Genomic DNA, 21,419 nt, shown 5'->3' on the forward strand with positions numbered 1-21,419 from the left:
AGAGGGCCTTTTATACAGGAAGTCAGTATTATTCCGTGGAGTTCACCTTGCAGAGCAGAAAGACCCCAGGCTGGGCAAGGTAGAGTTTTAAGCTACAGGACGCTATATAATGGTCCAGATCATCCCCTGCATTAGAGCTGAAGCTGTGGGTGGATCACTCCAGTGCAGGAGAATCGTCCCAGTGGCACAGAGCCACCATAACCACTCCTATTCCACTCCCCTCCCAGAGGTCGGAGAGGAAAGGTGACCTAAAGTAAGGGGGCTTCCCTACTTGCTGTTGATCCCTGGCTGCCATGATAGTCCCACGGGCAGCTAGTGTAATTTAGAGCAGTGGTTGGGGATCGGACCAAGGATCAGAGAAATATGCAAGGGTAGCTTAAAGCCACTTTAAGCATGGCCCCTCATCAGTTGCACTATATGCTCCACAGCTGAGAATAAAGGACATTATATGTATAAACAGACATGTACATACGCCTCTACCCCGATATAACGCTGTCCTAGGGAGCCAAAAAATCTTACCGCGTTATAGGTGAAACTGCGTTATATCGAACTTGCTTTGATCCGCCAGAGAGCGCAGCCCCGCCCCCCAGGAGCACTGCTTTACCACGTTATATCCGAATTTGTGTTATATCGGGTGGCGTAATATCAGGGTAGAGGTGTATATAGAAATACATATACATGTATATATGCATTATACTAATGTAGGAATGTGCCTGTGTTTTCTGTGTGGTGTGTATATATTTATAAATATATACACACTTAGAAAGACACATACTTGTGAATGAGGGCAACGTAGCACCAAAATCCTCCTGTAACTACAATTTTTTTTGCAGAGAAAATGCAAACATGTGCACTAAGAAGTGCACGATAAAATATTAACCTAAAATATAATCAAAACTTTCATTTAAATTTAAATGTACTGCTTAAAATGCCAGGTTTTAATTTGCATGCAAAGAACTCAGTCATAACCAAGACTCGTAATGCATAGTGCTTGCAATGTAATAAAATGTACAAAGTTGGTTATCTAGCAGAAAGTGCCTTTTAAATTAAAGGAGTTTACCTTGCTAATGTAAGCCCTTCCTGAATGTGTCACGCTGAATATATTGTAAATAATCTTCTTTAAGTGCAGTTTTATGACACAAAATATTAACACCTTGGCTTTAAGCATATTAGATTTGTTGGTATGGAACATCTATAAAAAGAGTCACAAAGAGAAATATGTTATGGTCGTACCGAGCTCCACGGACCAGCATTCCAGGCAGCATCTCTAGGACAGTCCCGCATATTACACTGCTCACGGTCTGGTGGTTTGTCGAGAATTTCACAGCTCAGGTCGGGAAACCTTTCACCGTTAGAGCGCTGGCACACCACAAGCCTTGTTCTTGTTCCTGCACCACATGACTTTGTGCACTAGAGAAAGGAAATCAACAGAGAACGGAGTTATAATATTAGTAATTTGCAGATGGAGCATTGTCTGAGCCAACCCCCATTGAAACCAATGAGAGTCTTTCCACGGACTTCAGGGTCGGGTGAGACAGGCCCCAGAAGAGGGTGTTGGTGTTTTTTTAAATTTTCAGAAGGGACCAGAGATTTTGGGGGCCACTATTTTTGGGTGCTCAGGATAAGACACATTAAACGGGACCAGGTTTTAGAAAGTGCTAAACACCAGCCCAGTGCTTTTGAAGATGTCTGAAGCTGGACACTAAACTCACGAGAGCAGGTTGACATAATTCAAACGAGTAGCTTTTCTCTCAAAAAATGGCCTTTTTTAAAGAGAGTTTTCAAAATCTGTCATTGTCTGGAAAAGTTTCTGCGACAGACTTAATTGAAAACATTATCAGACACTTTACAGAACTGTTTCAGCTCCCAAGAACTCGCTTTTCAGTAAACAAAACATTTTGTTAACCATTGTCAGTATTTTTTTCTTTCATTTTTCAACTCCCCGCCCTGCCCCCCCAACTGAAAACCTTGGCTTATGTCTTGAGAGTTAGGAAAAGGGTCACTTGGCTCTCACCTCTCCCCAGCTGCCATAAGCCCACTGAGGACAAGGGCCAGATTCACATGATCTCTGCTCAACAGGTTTTGCTTTCTCATCACAGTTACTTGCAGTATATCCGTTTTCATCCTGGCACACCACAGCCCGCCGCTGGAATCCCCCAGCGCACGTACTAGAGCACTGCAAAACACAATCACCCACGCTGCCATGAAGTCCAGTTATTGCTTAGCGTCCACTGGCTCTCCCAAAGGGCCATGAGAACACTCAGCTCTGGGAGTGCGCTCGTGCAACAGGAAGTGAAACCCCCACCTCCCGCCAAAGGAGCTAGAGTTAATAGACAAATATAAAGTCTATGGCATTAGCACAACTAACATCCTTTTACCTTTGCAGCATTGGTGCCGACTCTGGGGGTCCTCCGGGGCTGGAGCACCCACAGAAAAAACAACAGTGGGTGCTCAGCACCCATTGGTAGCTCCACCGATCAGCTGCTCCTCCTCCCTCCCAGCGCCCTCCGCCTGCCACAAATCAATTTTGTGGCGTGCAGGAGGCACTGGGAGGGGGAGAGGCAGAGTGAGGGCAGGCACACTTGGGGGAGGGGGAAAAGAGGTGGGGACCTGGGGCGGAACGGGGGTCGAACACCCCCAGCGAAATGAGGAAGCTGGCACCTGTGCTTTGCAGTCTCCGTAAATCAAGCAGAAAAGCCTGTTGTTACCAACATCAAATCCCCCATGATGCTTTAGGCCCCAACTCAGCGAAGGAATTATGCATGGGCATAACTTTAAGTGCCTGAGCCATTCCACTGACTTCACTCGGATATTTAAAACTCCTCCCACACCTCATCACCTTGCTGAAGCGGGACCTTAGCAATGCACTGTTTCAAATCTGCGTTCACAGGGTGTGTTTAGAAAAAAAAAAAAGACAGTCTCAATTGTGGTTGGTCGCTAGCCCTTAGCAAGGAGCAGAGCGGCGCTGCCCCAGGAGAAGACCAGGAGCCACATGGGGACTCAAAGGCACCATCTGATCCCTAGTTAGTCCTTGGCCTCAAGGGAAGTAACGTTGCCAGCCCTCTGCCCGGCAGGTTACTTACCCTGCCATGCTCTCTGGTGATTGGAAGAGCAGAGCTAAGGATCCACCCGTATGCATGGGCAAAGGAATAGAAGGCCCATATGGGTAGTGAGTGCAGGGGAGTGAGGTAGTACCTAAATTAATGGAGATATCCCATCTCCTAGAACTGGAAGGGACCTTGAAAGGTCATCGAGTCCAGCCCCCTGCCTTCACTAGCAGGACCAAGTACTGATTTTTTGCCCCAGATCCCCAAGTGGCCCCCTCAAGGATTGAACTCACAACCCTGGGTTTAGCAGGCCAATGCTCAAACCACTGAGCTATCCCTCCCCCCCCTAATTGCACATCTGTGCAGGGGGAACACAGGGTTCATAATTTGGCCTGAAGTGACACTTACAGCACCCCATGGGCCGATTCTCCACTGGTTGCCCCCTGGTATGTGCGCGGGGCCAGCGTTCTGGTTTGGGTTTCTCCCCGGGTGCGGTTTCGGTGGATGCTCCGGGTATGAGAAAGAGTGGATTGGCCTGCCGGAGTCATGGGTGTTCTGACAGGAAGACACAGAGCAATCCTGGTCCGTTGCCGGGAGATCATCTGGATCGCATTCACTTCTATCGACCACCTGGTCGCTGTAATTCAAGCAGACCACCTGCCGCGTTGCCTTACCTTGGCCGCACGTCACTGAACACTGCATTGACAAGTGGAAAAGAAGACACTCATTTCCGGCCTGGAGAGATGCTTTTTAAAATGAAACCACTTGCTAATAAAAAGAAGTTGAAACATCTCAACTTCCTTGCCCTTCACCTGGATGACAGAGTACATGAGAAATATATGAACTAAACTGAAGGAACGGGCCATAGAGATTATATTGTGGTAAGAACTGGATTTGCTTACAGAACTCCACTCCAGGGCTTTCCATTGTCCACACGGCGTTACGGAGCACACTTCTGTCGCTGAAGGCTTAGGGAGGTGAAAACAGGCGGCTTCATCGGCCACTGAGCCCTGATCATCACGACAGCTGACATATCTCATCCTAGTACCTTTCCCACATGTCATTGAGCACTAGGAAAGATCAGCAAGTAGTTTAGTGAGAAGTCATCTCCTGTCGCGCAATGTCACAGACTTTGGGATAAAAATCAAAACCAACGATAACTAAAAACATGTCATCTTATAAAACGTAACCATTGACCACACACTTACGGGCGTCCAAGATCCAAATCTCCATTGTGTCCTGTGAACGCTGGGCATAGATCTTTTCGTTTCTGGAGCAGCTGGATGGAGAGGACATGCTGCTATTTCACAGTCCTAGCAAACAAACATATGAGAGGAAATGAAAAATATTGGATTATTGATTCGCAGATGCTCCAGGTAAGTAATCTCCCCAATGTAGTTAAGAAAGAAGGAAAAATATACGGTGCCCTACAATCTGTTATTTACAAACTCTTCACTTCAATAGAAGCAGGTTCTGCTCTTAGGTCCTCATGACAGATCTGCAAAATTTGAAATCAATACATGGGGTGGGGGGGGCAGGGGAAGAGGGGAACTGAATTGCATCCAGCTTTTGATTTGCCAATATCCTCAAAACTACCAAACCTCACAATCATAGGTCATCTGCATTTATGATGATGAACTTCCAAAGAAAGGAGTTTTGGGGACAAGAGTAGAGATTGTCACCAATAAGGCAATAGGCGTTCCAACTCCTAACAGTTTTCGATGGCCATTGGGCTCCTAACACCCTTAAGCACTACTGAAAAATACCAGCCAAACTAATTTTTTTAATCACATGAAAAAATTGGACCTGGAGCAAATGTACTGATCATAAGTCACGCTGGTTTTGGAAAGAATGAGACAAATTTTTAACCTTGCTCAAATATGTTCCAAATAAGGAACTGTCTGGTCAATGTCTTATGCCTCTTTCAATCAGGCTTTCACAAAGCAGTGTGAGCGAGAAGACGGAGCACTGAACTGGTGGTACTCAGGAGCCATGGGTTCCATTCCTGCGTCTGCCACTGGCCTACTGGGTGACCTTGGGCAAGTCACGTCACCTCCCTATGCCTCAGTTTCCCCAACTGTGATCTAGAAATCTATTCACTGATTGATGTCCAAAAACTGAATCCCCTTGTATTGGCGGATGAAATGCTGAAATCTCTGCCAAACACACCTTGACTGAAACAGAGAGTCCCGAGTGTATTAAATGTAATAAATAATCCAAAATAACTGGAACAGAACATGGAGATGGAACGTGACCTTTACATATTGCCCATGATGAAAAATGCTTCCGTTTTGCAAACTTTACATAATTGTAGCATATACTGTATTCTGTACCTTTGCAGAACTTTTCCTATCTAATGTCATCCAGATACCACCCACACTGTGACACACAGAGAATCTGGATTTGGATGTAGGGCTAGACTGTGATTCTATCCTTCTGAACCGGAAGCGTGATAAACTGATGATTGCACAAGGAGTTCTGCGAGCCAGAACTGGTGAGGTCAGGCAGGAGCCATCAGTATAATCCGAGCTGCTTCTTGTCTTACCTTCCTTAACATCTTTGGAATGAATAGAAAAGGAAGGAAAGCCTACATCTAAAACTACAAATGGTAGATGTTTCTTCTGTGCAGTATTTATCAACACATGAAAGGTCAGGGTCATGAACCAATCCATGGGAAGCTAGAGTTACCATGCCAAATTTGGTGCATCAAATGTATTTGTAATAATTTCTGAGATACAGGATCAGATGACAATCTTTTTTCTTTTTTGGTATGAGGAAATAAGGGGAATACAAGCCCTTTCCCACAAATTCTTGAGGTACCCATTCTGTTGCTTCTGGATTGATTACGTCATCTCCCTCTTGATGCATAGTGCTCTCACGAGACTAGTTACTAAAAAGGAACTGGAAGGGAGGCAGAGATTGAAATTGAATGGTGTAACCATCCTCAATTCGTGAAGAATCCACTGTCACCCAACCTTCTTGAAAAAAAGACAGATGGGAACCAAAGCGAGGGAGGAAAAGGTATAGATCCTTGTAGATTAGTCCACGATCCTTGACTGTGGCATCAAATCTGATGCTTTTGCATATGTCCTGATTGTGAGTTTACCAAAGAGGATGACGGACCAGGTGTCCTCTTTTGATATCTCAATCTCATCTAGGATTGGTCAGAAGATCTCTGTTGATAAAAGTATCAGAAAAGTGTTCCTCTATCTCGAGGAAGAAGGATGAGGACTAAATTGCTTCCTTCTAAATACTAATATGTCTATAAACTCAGTGATCTAATAGCGGATCTTGAGCCTTTCAAGAGGACACTCATCCATTGTAGTACTAAACAAACTGTCCATCGAATGGCAAATCTTCAATGGTTGCCTGTCCTTCCTTAGGCAAACCTGATGCAGACAACTGTGATGCACATTTCACAGTAATAGCTGTAGCCACTGGACAGACACCAGTATCAGCAGTGTCCAATGCAACCTGCAGTGCGGTTTTAGCAATTAAGTGACCTTCTTCGCAGATTGATCTAAATTCATTTGTAATTTCTACAGGTATCTTGTTCTTAAAATCAAACAGAATGGCCCGTTGAAGAGTATCATATTTAGACAGCATGAGTAGCATGGCTTGATAATTAGCTATCCTAACTTGTAAACACTGAGGAATAAATTTTCCGTCCAAAGATGTCTAGTCTCCTTGATTCTCTTTCTTTGGGCGTTGACTTTCCTATTTGTTTCGATTTTGCATTTGCAACAGTAACAACAAGTGAAGATGGAGTAGGAGAAGTATAAAAATACTCTAAACCCTTGGACAGTACTGGATATCTAGGATCAGCACACGGTGAAGTAGTGGCAACTGAGACAGGAGTCACCCAAAGATCTTTTGCCAGATCTAAAATTCCTTCATTTATAGGTAGCGTGACTCTCCTCTGTGGGCAGGTTATGTATACAGTAACTAGAGTTCTTCGAGATGTTTTGTCCGATGGGATCTCCATGTCAGGATGTGTGTGCACCTGCATGCTCTTGATTGGAGATTTTGTTGTTGTTGTCAGCAGTGCCCTATGCATCCTTGTAGTCTGGTAGGAGAGCATGCAAGGAGGGGAAGACCCTCGGCTGCTCCGTTTTCTATTCGTGGAGCCCAGAGGCAAAGACAGCGGAGAAGAAGGGTGGGTAGTGGAGCACCCACAGGGACAAAACATCTCAAAAAACTCCTCCTGTTTCTCTACAGGTAAGTCATCGCTCCTTCTTCTTTGAGTTATTGTCTCTATGGGCGACACGTAGCCTGCCCACACTCACTAGCCACTGCAGCTTGCCATGCGCACCCGGGGACTGGGGACAGTGCCCTGCTGGCCAAGAGCTGGCACGCAGTGGGGGCCTGCGCTGATGGAGCAGTGTGTGGGGGGGAGCCAGCCCTGCACGCTGCAGCTTTGCCTCGTCACCAGCCTTATACACCCACCCCTATTGTCGGCCACTGGACCCACCCACTCACCGCGAGAAGGGATCCAGCCAGTAGCAGGACCCGCCGGTACTGATGGTGAAGGGGGACAGAAAATATGGGACAATTTGCCTGTTTTTAAGAAAAAGTTGGGACACCTGCAGGAGGGCTTAAAAACAGGACTGTCCCTTTAAAAACGGGACATCTGGTCACCCTAGGCATGCTCCCTGGTATAGAATTGACACTAGGAAGCCCACTGCGGCTTCGACATCAAAAACAGAGCACGTGACAACTACAACAAGGCTGCACAGATCCATTTCATGGCCTACGTACACGTTCAAGCCTCACCAGATCTGGCAAAAATGCACACTGGAACGCCCTGCCCGCCGCCAGGTTTGCGAACAGAGAGCATTGGAGCAGAAAGGGCGCGGCCTACAAGCTCTGCTGCTCTTGCCGGAGATCTGCCCCAAACCACTCAAGTTTGGCCACCGACGGTCCGTCTCCACTGCAATTAAAACCCCGGGGCTGGTCCATGCCAGCTGACACAGGCTCACGGGGCTGTTTAACTGCGCTGTAGACATTCGGGCTCAAGCTGGAACCCGGGCTCTAGGACCCTGTGAGATGGAAGGGCCCCCGAACGTTGGCACCTCAATGGAAGAGCCCCACAGCTCAAGCCCCGTGAGCCAAGTCAGCTGGCACAGGGCAGCCGGAAGCGTCTAACTGCAGAGTAGATGTTACACCTTTAGCTGGTATAAATTAGCATTGTGCCACTGAAGTCAGTAAAGCTACGTTGATTTGCACCAGCTGAGGAGATAGAATCATAGACTATCAGGGTTGGAAGGGACCTCAGGAGGTCATCTAGTCCAACCCCCTGCTCAAAGCAGAACCAATCCCCAGACAGATTTTTACCTCAGTTCCCTAAATGGCCCCCTCAAGGATTGAACTCACAACCCTGGGTTTAGGAGGAGGCCAATGCTCAAACCACTGAGCTAGCCCTCCCCTGGGCTCAGGGATCTTCAAAAGAGCAGATCTTGGTATTGATTTACTAAGCCTGGAACAATTAATAAAGAGGAAAGACATGTTTATTTTATTACTCCTGAAAGAGGCAATGCCAGGATGGGAACAACAGATGGAGAGAAGTGTAACATTTACCTGTGTGTCCGTCGGCCGCGTGGCAGCGTTACACTCATTGTCATCCACTACTGATACATAGGCACCGACGACACATTTCACTGCTCTCATTTGGTAGCCCTGCCCACATGTCATTGTGCACTGGGAGGGGGAAAAATAAGAAAGACTGAACAAAGATTTGACCTGGACAATATTAAGCGGGGTAGTGTATTCGAAGCCTATCATTGCTTTCATAACATCCACCAAAAGTAAAAAAGCCTTTTTCTTCTACTTCGATCATTTCAACTTAAAAGTAGGTCAAACTTAATTCACTGCTTCCGTCGGAATCCTGCATGCTTCATTTATCGTCTTCAAATACGGATGTATGAGTGTTTAAATGATTTCCCATTCTGTGGGATATGAATTTAGTATAATCCCTGTCACATTGCTTTGCATGCAGGCTGTGCAAACTTCCAGTAACATACCATGATCATGAATGAAAGGCATTATGCCGATCAGTAATTTGTGTGGTCTAGCTAACTTAAAAAAAAAAAAAAAATTAAATAACTAAATCATAAAAGTTACAGCTGCAATGGAAATCAAGATGACAGAATTCTCTGGAAGAAATTAGGACAGATTGCTTATTTTCCCCTCTGTGGAAATAAATTTGAAACACAACAAAAACTAAGGCAAGATTTTGAAAAAGGGCTGCGGAAAGTCAATGGGCGCTGCATTTATGAAAATCAGGCCCCTTCTTATTAAAAGGAGGTAATATTGCCTAGTGGATAGAGCACTGGCCTGGGATTCAGGGCATCTGGGCTCCAGTTCCAGCTCAGCTGTTGGATGACCTTGAGCAAGTCACGTCAGCCCTCTGTGCCTCAGTTTCCCCATCTGTAAAATGAGGGTAGCGATACTAACCTCTTTTGTATAGTGCTTGGGCGAGGTGCTGAGTGCCCTCAAGTCCCAAGTGGGCTCTCAGTACCAGAGCGGGTATTGCTATTATTTAGGTGCCTAAATATGGACTTCATAGTCTAAGCTTGGAAACCCATTTCTGAAAATCTTGGCCAATCTATTATAAACACAAATGAAATTTCACATGGTCCTGCTACTGCTGTCAGACCATTCATACCAGGAGCAGAAGGAAACAGAGTCTCTTACATTACCTGTCCCCAGGGTCCTACTTGCCACGCCGCACATTCCTGTTGCTGACAGGTCTGCACAGAATTGGGCTTACTCTCCGGATCACAAAACCTGTCGTTTAATCGATCTTCTCCAAACTGGCACCAAGTCTGGCGATGTTTGTGCCCTTTCCCACAGGTTACCAAGCACTGCAAGGAGCAAATCACAGACTCGGGGTCAGATCCTTAGCTGGTGTCAATGGAACTACGGTGATGGACAGCAGTTGAGAATCTGCCCGTGATATTAAAATCAGACCAGAAACCACCACAATTGTTTGCTTAGAGGCGTGTCTTTAACTAAGAGGAGTTGGTTCATAGCACCAACTGGAGCTTAAAGAGAACTATGGGGGTCAAAACAAACATACAGGGAGGGTTGAAAATAACATCAAGTCAAAGAACATGGAGAAATATCAGGATTATTATTAATCACCCTGTTTGGGTAAATCCATGTAATTAAGGATGTACAGTGCAACTCATACAGGATTTACTGGGCTGGATTCTGATGTAAACCTGGTGTAACTCCACTAACTTCAGTGGCTAGCGCAGCTTTACAGCAGTGTAACTTTTCCTCTGTGTTGCTAACATTCTTGTTATTGGCTCCCTAGAACAGGGGTCGGCAACCTTTCAGAAGTGTGGTGCCGAGTCTTCTTTTATTCACTCTAATTTAAGGTTTCGCGTGCCATTTTAATGTTTTTAGAAGGTCTTTTTCTATAAGTCTATAATATATAACTAAACTATTGCTGTATGTAAAGTAAATAAGGTTTTTAAAATGTATAAGAAGCTTCATTTAAAATTAAATTAAAATGCAGAGCCCCCCAGACCGGTGGCCAGGACCTGGGCAGTGTGAGTGCCACTGAAAATCAGCTCGCGTGCCGCCTTCGGCGCCCATGCCATAGGTTGCCTACCCCTGCCCTAGAACTTCTTAAGAAGTGCCAGAAAGCAAAGGATCAAATTACGGATGCTGTAGCGTGAGGGTCAAAATGGGAGGTGTGCCGGGGAGAAAGGGTGCAGAAGCCCTTGCCTCCAAACCAATCCAGTGCAGAAGGCAGCCATGATCTGTCTCCAGGGCCCGAGGAGTCTGGAAGGCCACAGCCAAGCACTAGCCGGGCCTCAATGGGGACAGGAGTACTGGCAACATCTCTGCAAAGATGTAGCAAAGTGCTCCTCTTTCCACGTTCCTGCCAGCCCAAAGGCATCACAACCCCAGGGGCTGACGCTCTCCCTTTCTGCAACACAGCTCATGTTCTTAGGCGCCGGAGTTGGACCAAAGACCAAAGTGCACTCACTGCAGGATTTTTCCTCTGTCATCTCATTTCTTTGACTCCTGAAATAATATGCCCCGTGGAGAAGTGAGCCCTGTTTAGACGAGCTACTGGGGTTTGCGTTTGTGGAGCTAGGGGGCAGGCATACCCATCTCCATGAGCCCCGTCAAAGGCGACAAAGCACCCATGGAGCTGGAGTAATGCCTCATTTCCCTATTGTAGGCACATGCTTTCCAGACAGAAAAATGGCCTCTAAGGGAAAGAATCTGGTCTTTAGTAGCCATTCATCAGTCATGGGTAAAGACAGGCACATCAGTGCAGGCTGACTACTAAGTGCAGTGTTGCTGTACCCAGGTTGGTCCCAGGATATGAGAGACACAAGGTGGGTGAGGGAGTATCTTTTATGGGACCAACACCTGTTGGTGAAAGAGACAAGCTTTCAAGCTCCATGGAACTCTCCCTTTTTTGGTTTTAAAACAGTAGACACTTACTTCTGACCAGTCACCTGTTTTCCACTGTGGACACAAGAAGTCACTACAGCGCTGTGCAATGAGCTTCTCCTGCTGGCTGCATTTACTGTCATCCAGTACATCATTGAGGGTGTTAACGCAGATGGCTCGTCGTCTCCTTGTGCCACCACCACAACTTTTAGAGCACTGAAAGAAAGAAAAACTCAGTCAACACACATAGGAATTGTACTCTGGGCCAGGCCAGTAGTCTATGTAGGCCTGTAACCTGGACTAGATGCGCAGAAGGAGATGCAAGAAACCCCATAAAGAACAACTGTACAAAAGTGTCCCCATAGGGCAAGTTTCTTCCTAAGCCCAGGCAGCTGATGGCTGGTTTTGACCAGAAGTACAAAGGTTTGTTTCCCTTATATATTCTTTTTTTAAAATCTTACCAAGCACAATAATATCTTGTGGCAATGAGTTCCACAGGTTTCATTATGGGTTGTGCCAGAAAAGAGTTCCATTATTAGTTTTAAATTTGTTGCCTTTCGATTTCATTCAACTGGTGTCTTTTTGTACTTGTATCATAAGAAATGGTAAATAGCAGTGGCCCGGTTTAACTTCTCAATACCAAAAACTGTTTTCAGGGCTTTGGAACTGTGCTCCGGCTCCGCTCTAGCTCCAGACAAAAACCTGCAGCTTCACAGCTGCTCCGCGCTCCAGCTCTGGGCTCCGCTCCAAAGCCCCGATTGTTTTACATCCTCTACCATTTATACCAAGGTGCCTTTACACCACTCGGGCACTTTACGTGGCCTCAAGATGTGTCAGTGCCAAAGCCGTGTAAAGGGGCCTCAGTGGAAACGAAGATCAAGATACATAGTATTTTAAAAAGTCAAGTGATTTATATTGCAGTCATGAAACAGAATCTTGTCTTTATTTCAGTCTGCATGCTAAGGCCACACACAAACTCTTTATGCTAGCAGCTGTATGTGCAGAGAAAGGTCAAGATCTGTTTTACAGACATCGGAGGAATGCAGAAAGCAATGGCGGATGCGTTACTGGGCAGCTTTGGACCCAGAGAACATGCTGAAAAATCAGCAGAAACGTCACTGTTTCCCAGTTCCATGTGCTATTTATAGCTACCAGTTTCACGGACTAGCTCCTCCTGATGACGGCTCCATGCAGGACTGACCGACTGCAGAGTACATCTAACGCACTATTCCAGTAGAGGGCTTCAAAGCAGCAGCAGAAGACTGCAGGATACTTTCCAAAGCCACTTTTATTACTAGGTTAGGCTGACCAAGTGCCTCCCCTACCTAAACATTTGACTGGGAGCTGCCAAGAATACACAGGCTGGAGATTTTTACCGGAAATTTTTACCGGAAACAAGGCAAATTTCACCACTCAGGTGACATACTTACATCAGACCAGGCTGAATACCGCCATCCTCCTACGTTACAGTCTCCAAAGCATTTTTCCCTAGTATTTGGCTTGGTTTGGCCACTGCAGAATCGGTCGTCGACTTTCTCGGTCTTCCCTTCCGACCTACTGTACTTTGTGCAGTAGACTTCTAGCGTTCGGTATCCCAGCCCGCACTGCGCAGTGCATTCGCTCTTTCTAGCAATATGCCACCTGGGCACAAACCCCACCCCCCCAAAAACACCATCAGTAACTCGGCCAGTTTTATGCTGTCTAAAATAGTAAGTCTGGAACCTGGTTTTGAGAGGAGAGGAAAAGCAGAAGCAGAAAGGGTTGCTGCCTTTTAGTATCCTATGTCTATAATGCAGTTAGTATCATGTTACATAAATAAGGAATGTACGTACTTTAATTATATAGATTTTTAACTCATTACAACACCACCCAAAGCTTTGCATCTTCAAAGTGCTGTCTAAAACATTAGCTAAATACTCCTTGCATCACTCTTGGAATGTACATATGTATTATTGGCCCCTTTTTACGGATGGGGAAACCAAGGCAGTGAGTTTAAGTGACCTACCCAAGGTCACAGATAAGGTCAGTGGCAGAGCAAGGATTAGAATTCAGGGGTTCCTGGCTTCTAGGCCTGTGTTCAGACCCCTAGACTATGCCTCACCCTCAGAAAACCAAAAGCTTTCCAAAAACATGGCATCAAATGTATTAGATTTGTATGGGCATGAAGCGTACGTCAAATGTAATTCCATGGAGTAGAATGCTTTAGCAACACTTTCAGCCCTCTGAAGTGGAACCGAGTGATTTGTGCACTGGTACAAGGTAGAGGATACAAATAAAGTTCTATCAGGGATTAAAAAGTGCTGGCTCTCAGATGGTGGGACTTTGGTCCTGGCGTTTGCCAGGGGGGCTTCTACTGCCCGCAGGCAGTGATGCCAAAATTAAGGCCATTTAACGGAGAACCTCAGGGCTTTTGTCCACCTTTCGGTTCTTGAACACACTTTCCTATCCCACAGCCACATCCTCGTGCTACCTTTCCTACCCTGAAGCTAGGAGATTAGACATCCTCCTTTAAGACTGAAATGGCAAGAAGGCAAGAATACAATGTGTGTGGCATTCTCTCCAGAATCCTCCAGAATCACCTCCATGCTGTCCCCAGGCTGGAGAGCTAAGGTCCAGCTGTTGCTGCTGAACCTGGATTTTTCCCAAGTGGTTGCATTAAATTGATGGCCACATATATATGGTGCAGTTTTCATAAGGCACCAGAGGTCTGATTTTCACAGTTCCCGGGGACGTTAGCTGGAGCTGTGGGTGCTCCTTGCTTCTGAAAAAAAAAAACAGGCTCCAGATGTGCTTTCCGATGTTTCGATACCTGCCTCATGACTAGAATAGATCTGTGCAGGTGACGGGAGACTTTAATTCACCCCATTGGGATTCCTCACTCCAGAATCTGGGACTAACACGTTTTCCACTATCAGGACTTGATATAAATATTAAATTATATCACAGAGTGCTGGATGGGTGGCAGAAAAAGCACAGTTCAGTTGACGGGCCACTGGCCTGGGAAATTGGAGCCCCGAGTTCTCTTCTTGGCTCTGCCACTGATCTGCTAGGTGACCCTGGGGAAACCCAATCACCTTTGTTTCCCAGCCTTTGGATTTATCTTGCAAAGTCTTTGGGGGCAAGGTTAGTCTCTTAATGTGCCATTAATACAGATCCTAGCACAATGGGCCCCAGACCAATAATAAATAATAATAATAATAATTAAATGCATGTTTAGTCCTAAAGGCTTACTTTCATATTTGGTCGCGAGCAGTTGTGTTTATTCTCCCATCAATGTACTGAGGATACATGCAAGTAATTGACATTAATGCGATCTACACAGCCAGATTGCCCAGGCATCAGAGAGGGACTAGGCCCCAAGGCACTGAACAGGGTAGAATCCTGCCTTTGCAGAGATGCACCTGCATATCTAGGAGCAGAAGTTGGCCTTTCATACTCTTTTGAGGGTGTTCTCCATGTTCCTCTTAAACATCCCCCATCTGCACTCCCACCCGCTACACATACACACACTCTTCTGGGTTTTATCCAAGCCCCTCACCCTAAAGATCATCCAATGCAGACACCATTTTTCCAAGCGAGGACTGCTTAACTGGTCTGCTTGCATCACTGCCTCTTCACCAGTTGTCCCCGACCCTATCGGAGGTGCTTGTGGTTACTTCACTACAATTGCAGACTGGCAGGATATGACATGGTGAATGGGGCTTGATTACATGAGGTCCTGAGAGCCCACTTGGGACTTGAATGCACTCAGCACCTCGCCCAAGCACCTTGCAGAATTAGATCCATGGGAATTAATTAATGTCCACTGAAGTCAATGGAACGAGTCCCATTGACTTCAACAGGCATCGGATCAGAGCCCAAATTATAGTCTCTTGTATAGAAAATGCAGAGCTCTTCAACTTGGCCACAAGGCCAAACTCCAGCAGAGTAGCTAGGAGAACAAAATAAAGATCTGGAGTCAGTAGGTCCTGATTTACAGGTCAGTCTCAAATCTGTTATCGCTTTCCTAACTTTTAGTGTTCCCCCCTCTGGAGCTTCCAAACTGTTGAAATGGCAACTGAGTAACCTTTCAGCTGTTATCATGACAATCTGAGAGGACCATCACATTCTCAGTTGGAATCTAGATAAAAACTAAACTGGCCCAGCAGCAGCCACTTAACCCCCTCTCTGCCCACACTTTAGTTCAAAAGTTCACAATTTAGTGGTAGAATCTCTGTCCTTAGAGGTTTTTAAGGCCCGGCTTGACAAAGCCCTGGCTGGGATGATTTAATTGGGGTTGGTCCTGCTTTGAGCAAGGGGTTGGACTAGATGACCTCCTGAGGTCTCTTCCAACCCTAATCTTCTAGGATTCTATGAAAAGTGTAAAAGTTAAACAGGTCTAGAAATAATGGTTCTTTCAGAAAGTTTTTTCCCCCCAAAAATCTTTCGCCATACTGTAATCGTCAGAGGCAGTTGTTTGGCTAAGGCCCTCATCCAGCAAAACACTTCAGCACATGCTAACTTGCAGCTCACAAGTACTCCCGCTGACTCCAGTAGGACAACTCACATGCTTAAAGTTAAGCACATGCTTAAGTTGCTTTGCTGGATTTGGGACTACTTTTGTTTATTTTTTAACGTTTGCAGATTGCTTCTCCCGGGAAGACAAGATCACCATGCAGTTCCCAGCATTGTTGGTCAAGCCAGGATAGGAATCACAGGCTTTTGTCTCATGTTTCTACATTTCGCAGCACTGAATAAAGGATGTGCCCCTTACAGTTAGTGCTTCTTTCACCATAGAAAGGCAAGCAGAAGTGAAGAGAGCAAAACATGTCCCGACTCCCTCCTACAAAGAAGCCAGTGCGCACCATTAACTTGCGGCAGAATTTTCATAGAATCATAGAATATCAGGGTTGGAAGGGACCTGAGGAGGTCATCTAGTCCAACCCCCTGCTCAAAACAGGACCAATCCCCAGACAGATTTTTGCCCCAGATCCCTAAGTGGCCCCCTCAGGAATTGAACTCACAAGCCCAGATTTAGCAAGCCAATGCTCAAACCACTGAGCTATCCCTCCCCCACATTACTCTGCAGAAGCCTACAAAAGCAATGTTATTGTCTGCTTCAGCAAGCATAGGTCACTGAGAAATAAGGAACCGCAAAAGGCAGTGAAAGGAAAGTAGACTAGGCAATAAATATATGATGTAATGTATATACGTGACTGAGTACCGTGCACCTTAATTCACATTCTGTGCTACAAGGCTCAGTTACTGGATCAGGGTGGGGAATTCGATCACATCTTTGATCTGACACCATGAGTTGATCAGATTCTCTGGTACAAATGGGTTTCCTTTTTCGTTCCCCTAAACAGGAAAAAATAAATTTTTAAACACATACAGGAAAGTGATCCAATCTAGTCTCTCTCTGTCTGTTTTCAAAATAGCTTCTTAAAAAAATTCAAAATTGTGCTCTGCAAATCTATTTGATCCAGGGGATCTACTATAGATGTGACATCTGCATTATGAACTCACAAAGGATCCAACTTTAGTCCAACTGGTGAATGAGAGAGAGGTAGTGTATAAGAACGGCCAGACTGGGTCAGACCAAATGTCCATCTAGCCCAGTGTCTCGTCTTCTGACAGTGGCCAACGCCAGGTGTTTCAGAGGGAATGAAGAGAACAGATAATCAACTGATCCATCCCGTCACCCATCTAGAGGTATACAGAGGTATAGAGACAGATGCTCCTGAATGCTAACCCCAGCTCTGACATGGACTCCTGTTGCAGCTCTGGGAATGAGAAGGAAATGCTCTGTGCCTCAGTTTCCCCATTGCAACACTTCCATACCTCATAAGGTTGTTGTGAGGCTCAGTGAATGAATGTATGTGAAGCGCTTTGAAGAGGAGAAGCACCAGAAAAGTGCTAAACATTATCAGCTGGCATAAGGCAACATAGATCATTCCACTACTACAGCTCATGGAAATGATCAACCTCATATGATCTAAGAAGCTCAGAGAAAGCAAGTGAAAATGCATTTATTACCACCACCAAAGTCCAGAAAATGCCGTGACTGATTTAAAATACTCCAAAGCACATACCTTGGCAAAGTTTACTGCAGGCTTGCCACGGGCCATAGATGTTCCAGTAATACTGCTGAGGTTTGTCTTCAATTGGGATATTGAATGTGTATCGAACATCAGGGTTATATAGATTACCCACGGATAGAATCTGGGGAAAACAAAGACACACGCGGATAAACTAAGACCAGTCAATATCTGTGCTATTTTCACTCAAATAAAACCCAGCGGAGGTACATTTGCATGAAAGAAGTACACTTTACCTGAAGAACGATTTCTTGCTCAATGCGCTCCGTAGAATTGATCCTTTCTATTGTATTGTCTGAGCCGCTGTATTCGATCACAGCATTCCCAACTTTGATTTCCCTTTTAAACATGCTGACGACAAAGTCCCCATTCAAGATGAAGGCTCCATGACTGTTTGATAAGGCTGCGCAAAAGAGGTAAAAACAAAACCCCACACGCACATAAGTAACTCACGCTGAAGCAACATAGATCGAGCACTTGATTGGAGGTCCCGTATACACACATTTTAAAACTACGGGGCCAGACCCTCCGCTGGTGTAAACTGGTGGAGCCGCATTGGCTTCAGTGATTTCCCTCCCTGATTTCCAGCAGCTGAGGAGTTTGCCCATACAGTTTTGGAAATGCCATGCTACAATTTTGCAGCTTTTGAGACTTTTTTGGGGGTTAAAAATCCATACTGCAAGCCCTGCAAAATGAGTTGTTTTTGGAAGCGGGGAGGAGCTGCTGTAGTTTTCAAAGGAGGGGATGGGGAGCAATCAGCAGGACAGGCCTTTTCTGGTCCCAGGCTGGGACTGAGAAGAGGAGCCTCCCTCTGTGAGAAGAGCCCTCGGTTGTCCTAACTCATGTAGGGGCTGGGGGGAACAGCTATGGCTTCCTGACAGCCTCCTGCATTGAGAGGATTTCAGGCCTGGGGACACTCTATCCCACGATGGTGTCTCTGATTTTAAATCAAAATTGGATGTGTGGTTAGATGTTGATGGATGTTTGGCAGTGCATGCGTGTGTTCCTTCTGTGTGCCACCACTCCAGCCCTGCGCAGAGAGCTGGCATGGCAGATCTCGATCGAATCGCCCAATGACCACAAGATCCGTTAAGGGATGAAGGCAATCTGCTTTGATCTGTTTGCTATCACTTAAAATCTATCTTTTGTAGTCAATACATTTTTTTTTGCTTTGTCTAAACCAGTGTGCCTTTGAGTGAAGTGTCTGGGGGAAAATCTCAGCTCTGTGAGCAGAGGCTGTTGCATATCTTTCCCAGATCGAGGGTAAGGTTGAGCTTACATTGTACAGACCCCTGTGCAGGGCAAGACAGCCAAATTTTGGGTTTATACTCCAGTGAGTGGTGCAAGCCTGGAGAGCTGGGAAATTGTCTGTCTGTCTGAGTGGCTTAGGTATAGGGTGACCAGACAGCAAGTGTGAAAAATCAGGGCAGGGGACCAGGGGGATAATAGGAGCCTATATAAGAAAAAGACCCCAAAATTGGGACTGTCCCTATAAAATCGAGACATCTGGTCACCCTACTTAGGTACAGCACTGAGGTAGCTCAGTTTGGGTGTGTGGCGCCACCTGCTGTCCTGCTGGGTGACAACAGGGCCTGGTGAGGCTGGCTGTGTCTCCAGCAAAGCAGTGTGAGAAAAGGGCCAGCCCAGCTGGGATGTTAGAGAGGTGCAGCGGTGACAACCTGTCTGCACCCCTGGGGGTGACAACCCCTCCCATGCTTTTCTGAAAGGTCTGCGCTAGGAATTATTTGGGGCAGTTCTCTGGCCTGCGTTACACAGGAGGTCAGACTCAATCACAATGGTCCCTGCTGGACTTGGAGCTTATGAATTATTTAAAGATGACCTTGTAGATCCTCTGCCAGTCAAACCCATTGGGTCTCTCAAGGGAGAGGAGCTTGAGGACAGCGGCAGTGACAATACAACCGCTGTGCCTGCAGCTGAGGACTGGTCCTGCTTACTGTGGTGTACCACAGCTCCGCGCTGGGAGACCATGGGGACGTCTACACGGCACGTAGAATAGAGACATTGCATGGCCCCCTGGCACGGATGCAAACAGCTGTGTGGATGGTGAGACACTGCTTGAGCCAGTAGAGTAGAGACGCCCCTGAACTCCTCAGGGATCTACCCTGCACGGGTCTCTACACGCCCAAGCTCTGCCTCCCCCATCTACACGGCTATTTGTAGCAGTATCCCGCTGCCTGCCCATTGCTGGAGGCTTTCCTAGCTACACGGAACTGCTGGAAACTTTCCCCACCACAAGGAAAGACTCTGCCAGCAGAGAAAGGCTCCGGCAGCTCCCCGTGGCAGGGAAAAGCTCTGGTAGTGGGAAGCCGCAGCGAGCTACCGGAGCCTTTCCCCATTGCCAGAGCCCTTCACTGTTGCGTGTCGCTCCACACCACAGGTAGGAGGCTTTTCCCTGTGGCATGTAGCTTGTCACGCTGAGTACAATCCCAACAGAGGCCCTAGGAACAGACACAGGGCAAGTAGCCCTTCCTGCTGCCATGGTTTAGAATGGGAACGCAGGCAGAGCTAGCGTGGGTATGCCTGGCTGCGCGGGAAATCACATCTTCCAGCTGCCGTGTAGGCAGACCCTACGCTGGCCCCAGGCCTTATTAGAAGAAAGGCAGACTGCTGGAGGGCGCTCCTAAAGACAGGGCACAGGCGGGGCGGCAAAGAGGTGCCAGCTTGGTCTTTAAATAGTACGTGTAAACTGCACCTCAAAGATTGCAACACACGAATTGCACAGATAAAGACAGGGGCCGGGCAAGGTTGTTCGCGGTAAAGGTTGTCAGGCTGTAGAACCTTTCCATCCTGCATCGGTAGGGTACGCGCCAAGTAACGGAGCTGCCTGGATTTCACCTTCTATGGAGTTCAGCCAGCAGCATCTTTTTTTTTGTTTTATTCCAGATCTTGAGGTATGCAAAAGCACTGACGGCTTAAAGCCTAACTGCTTTCTAAAAGGACCGGTTTCCTGCAAACAGCAGTCTGCTGCACAACTTCACACTAATGCGATTATGTAGCTAATTTCCGAAGTTAGTTTCCCCACCATTTCACCCATCACAGCTACGTTACTACAAAGGCTCTCTACTGTAAAACCTAAAGCTACCATCAAAACATGGAAGGAGGGGTTGAAACATAACTAGGAGAGAGAACAAAGCAAAAGATTGCTCAGCAGCTAACAAGTACACGGCCAAAGGAAAACCTCAAAATGCAGGGTTCAGCCCCAACCAAATTCCTCCTACTGTGACTTAACACTATTAAGCAGCAGTAAAACACATTAAAGGAATCCATTCCATTTAGTGCACCTTCCTACAACAATAGGGGAGACCGTTTAGACATCCCAGACTTGATGACAACATCAAATTCCTCCTAGATTGTTATGTAACTACTACAAGGTTCACACTATCCAGGGCCTAAGATTTCACACTCCGTGAAGTGCGAAATGAGTGTACACATGCACACTTTTCACTTGCCTAACAGGCCTAATAGGAAGAGCTGCTTTCCCAGCCATATTCAGTTAAAGAAATCACAACTGGCCTAGACCCTATAGTCTACGCTGCAACATTAAAGAAGATTTGACTTCATGCTTCTCAAGAAGATTAAGGCCCTTCAGAAAGAACTGAGAGGTTATTCCGGGCGCAGGGGCCTGGCCGGGGTAGACTGTTCTGAATACACAGCAGGGAACTATATACATGGAAGATTATTTTTCTAGGAAAGAGGAAAAGAGAAGAATAGGGAGGACTCTGGAGAAAGACAGAAAGTGTTTGGAAAGTTTTACGGTTCTCTTGGTAACAAAGCTTGCATATCCATCCAGTTTTGCTTAATTAGACACTTGTAAACATACATTCATAAATGACGTAGCCACAAATTAATGGCAATATGT

The 21,419-nt window shown here is 46.2% G+C and overlaps 1 protein-coding gene across 6 annotated transcripts in view; it reads right to left on the reverse strand.

Annotated features, from left to right (window-relative positions):
• The window catches only part of ADAMTS9 (ADAM metallopeptidase with thrombospondin type 1 motif 9), a 140,925-nt gene that overhangs the window by 60,678 nt on the left and 58,828 nt on the right, over nt 1-21,419 (reverse strand). For all 6 annotated transcript variants that reach the window (XM_005297850.4, XM_005297849.4, XM_065550678.1 and 3 more), the window contains 12 exons: nt 17,776-17,942; nt 17,534-17,663; nt 16,673-16,799; nt 12,893-13,103; nt 11,514-11,678; nt 9,746-9,910; nt 8,625-8,744; nt 4,256-4,360; nt 3,950-4,117; nt 3,456-3,743; nt 2,015-2,176; nt 1,234-1,410 (listed from right to left, as the gene is read on the reverse strand). In XM_005297850.4, coding sequence (XP_005297907.2) covers nt 1,234-1,410; nt 2,015-2,176; nt 3,456-3,743; nt 3,950-4,117; nt 4,256-4,360; nt 8,625-8,744; nt 9,746-9,910; nt 11,514-11,678; nt 12,893-13,103; nt 16,673-16,799; nt 17,534-17,663; nt 17,776-17,942 — 1,985 coding nt within the window. The remainder of the gene's footprint in view (nt 1-1,233; nt 1,411-2,014; nt 2,177-3,455; nt 3,744-3,949; nt 4,118-4,255; nt 4,361-8,624; nt 8,745-9,745; nt 9,911-11,513; nt 11,679-12,892; nt 13,104-16,672; nt 16,800-17,533; nt 17,664-17,775; nt 17,943-21,419) is intronic.

This window comes from Chrysemys picta, chromosome 7 (assembly GCF_011386835.1).
Source record: "Chrysemys picta bellii isolate R12L10 chromosome 7, ASM1138683v2, whole genome shotgun sequence".
Lineage (NCBI taxonomy): Eukaryota > Metazoa > Chordata > Testudines > Emydidae > Chrysemys > Chrysemys picta.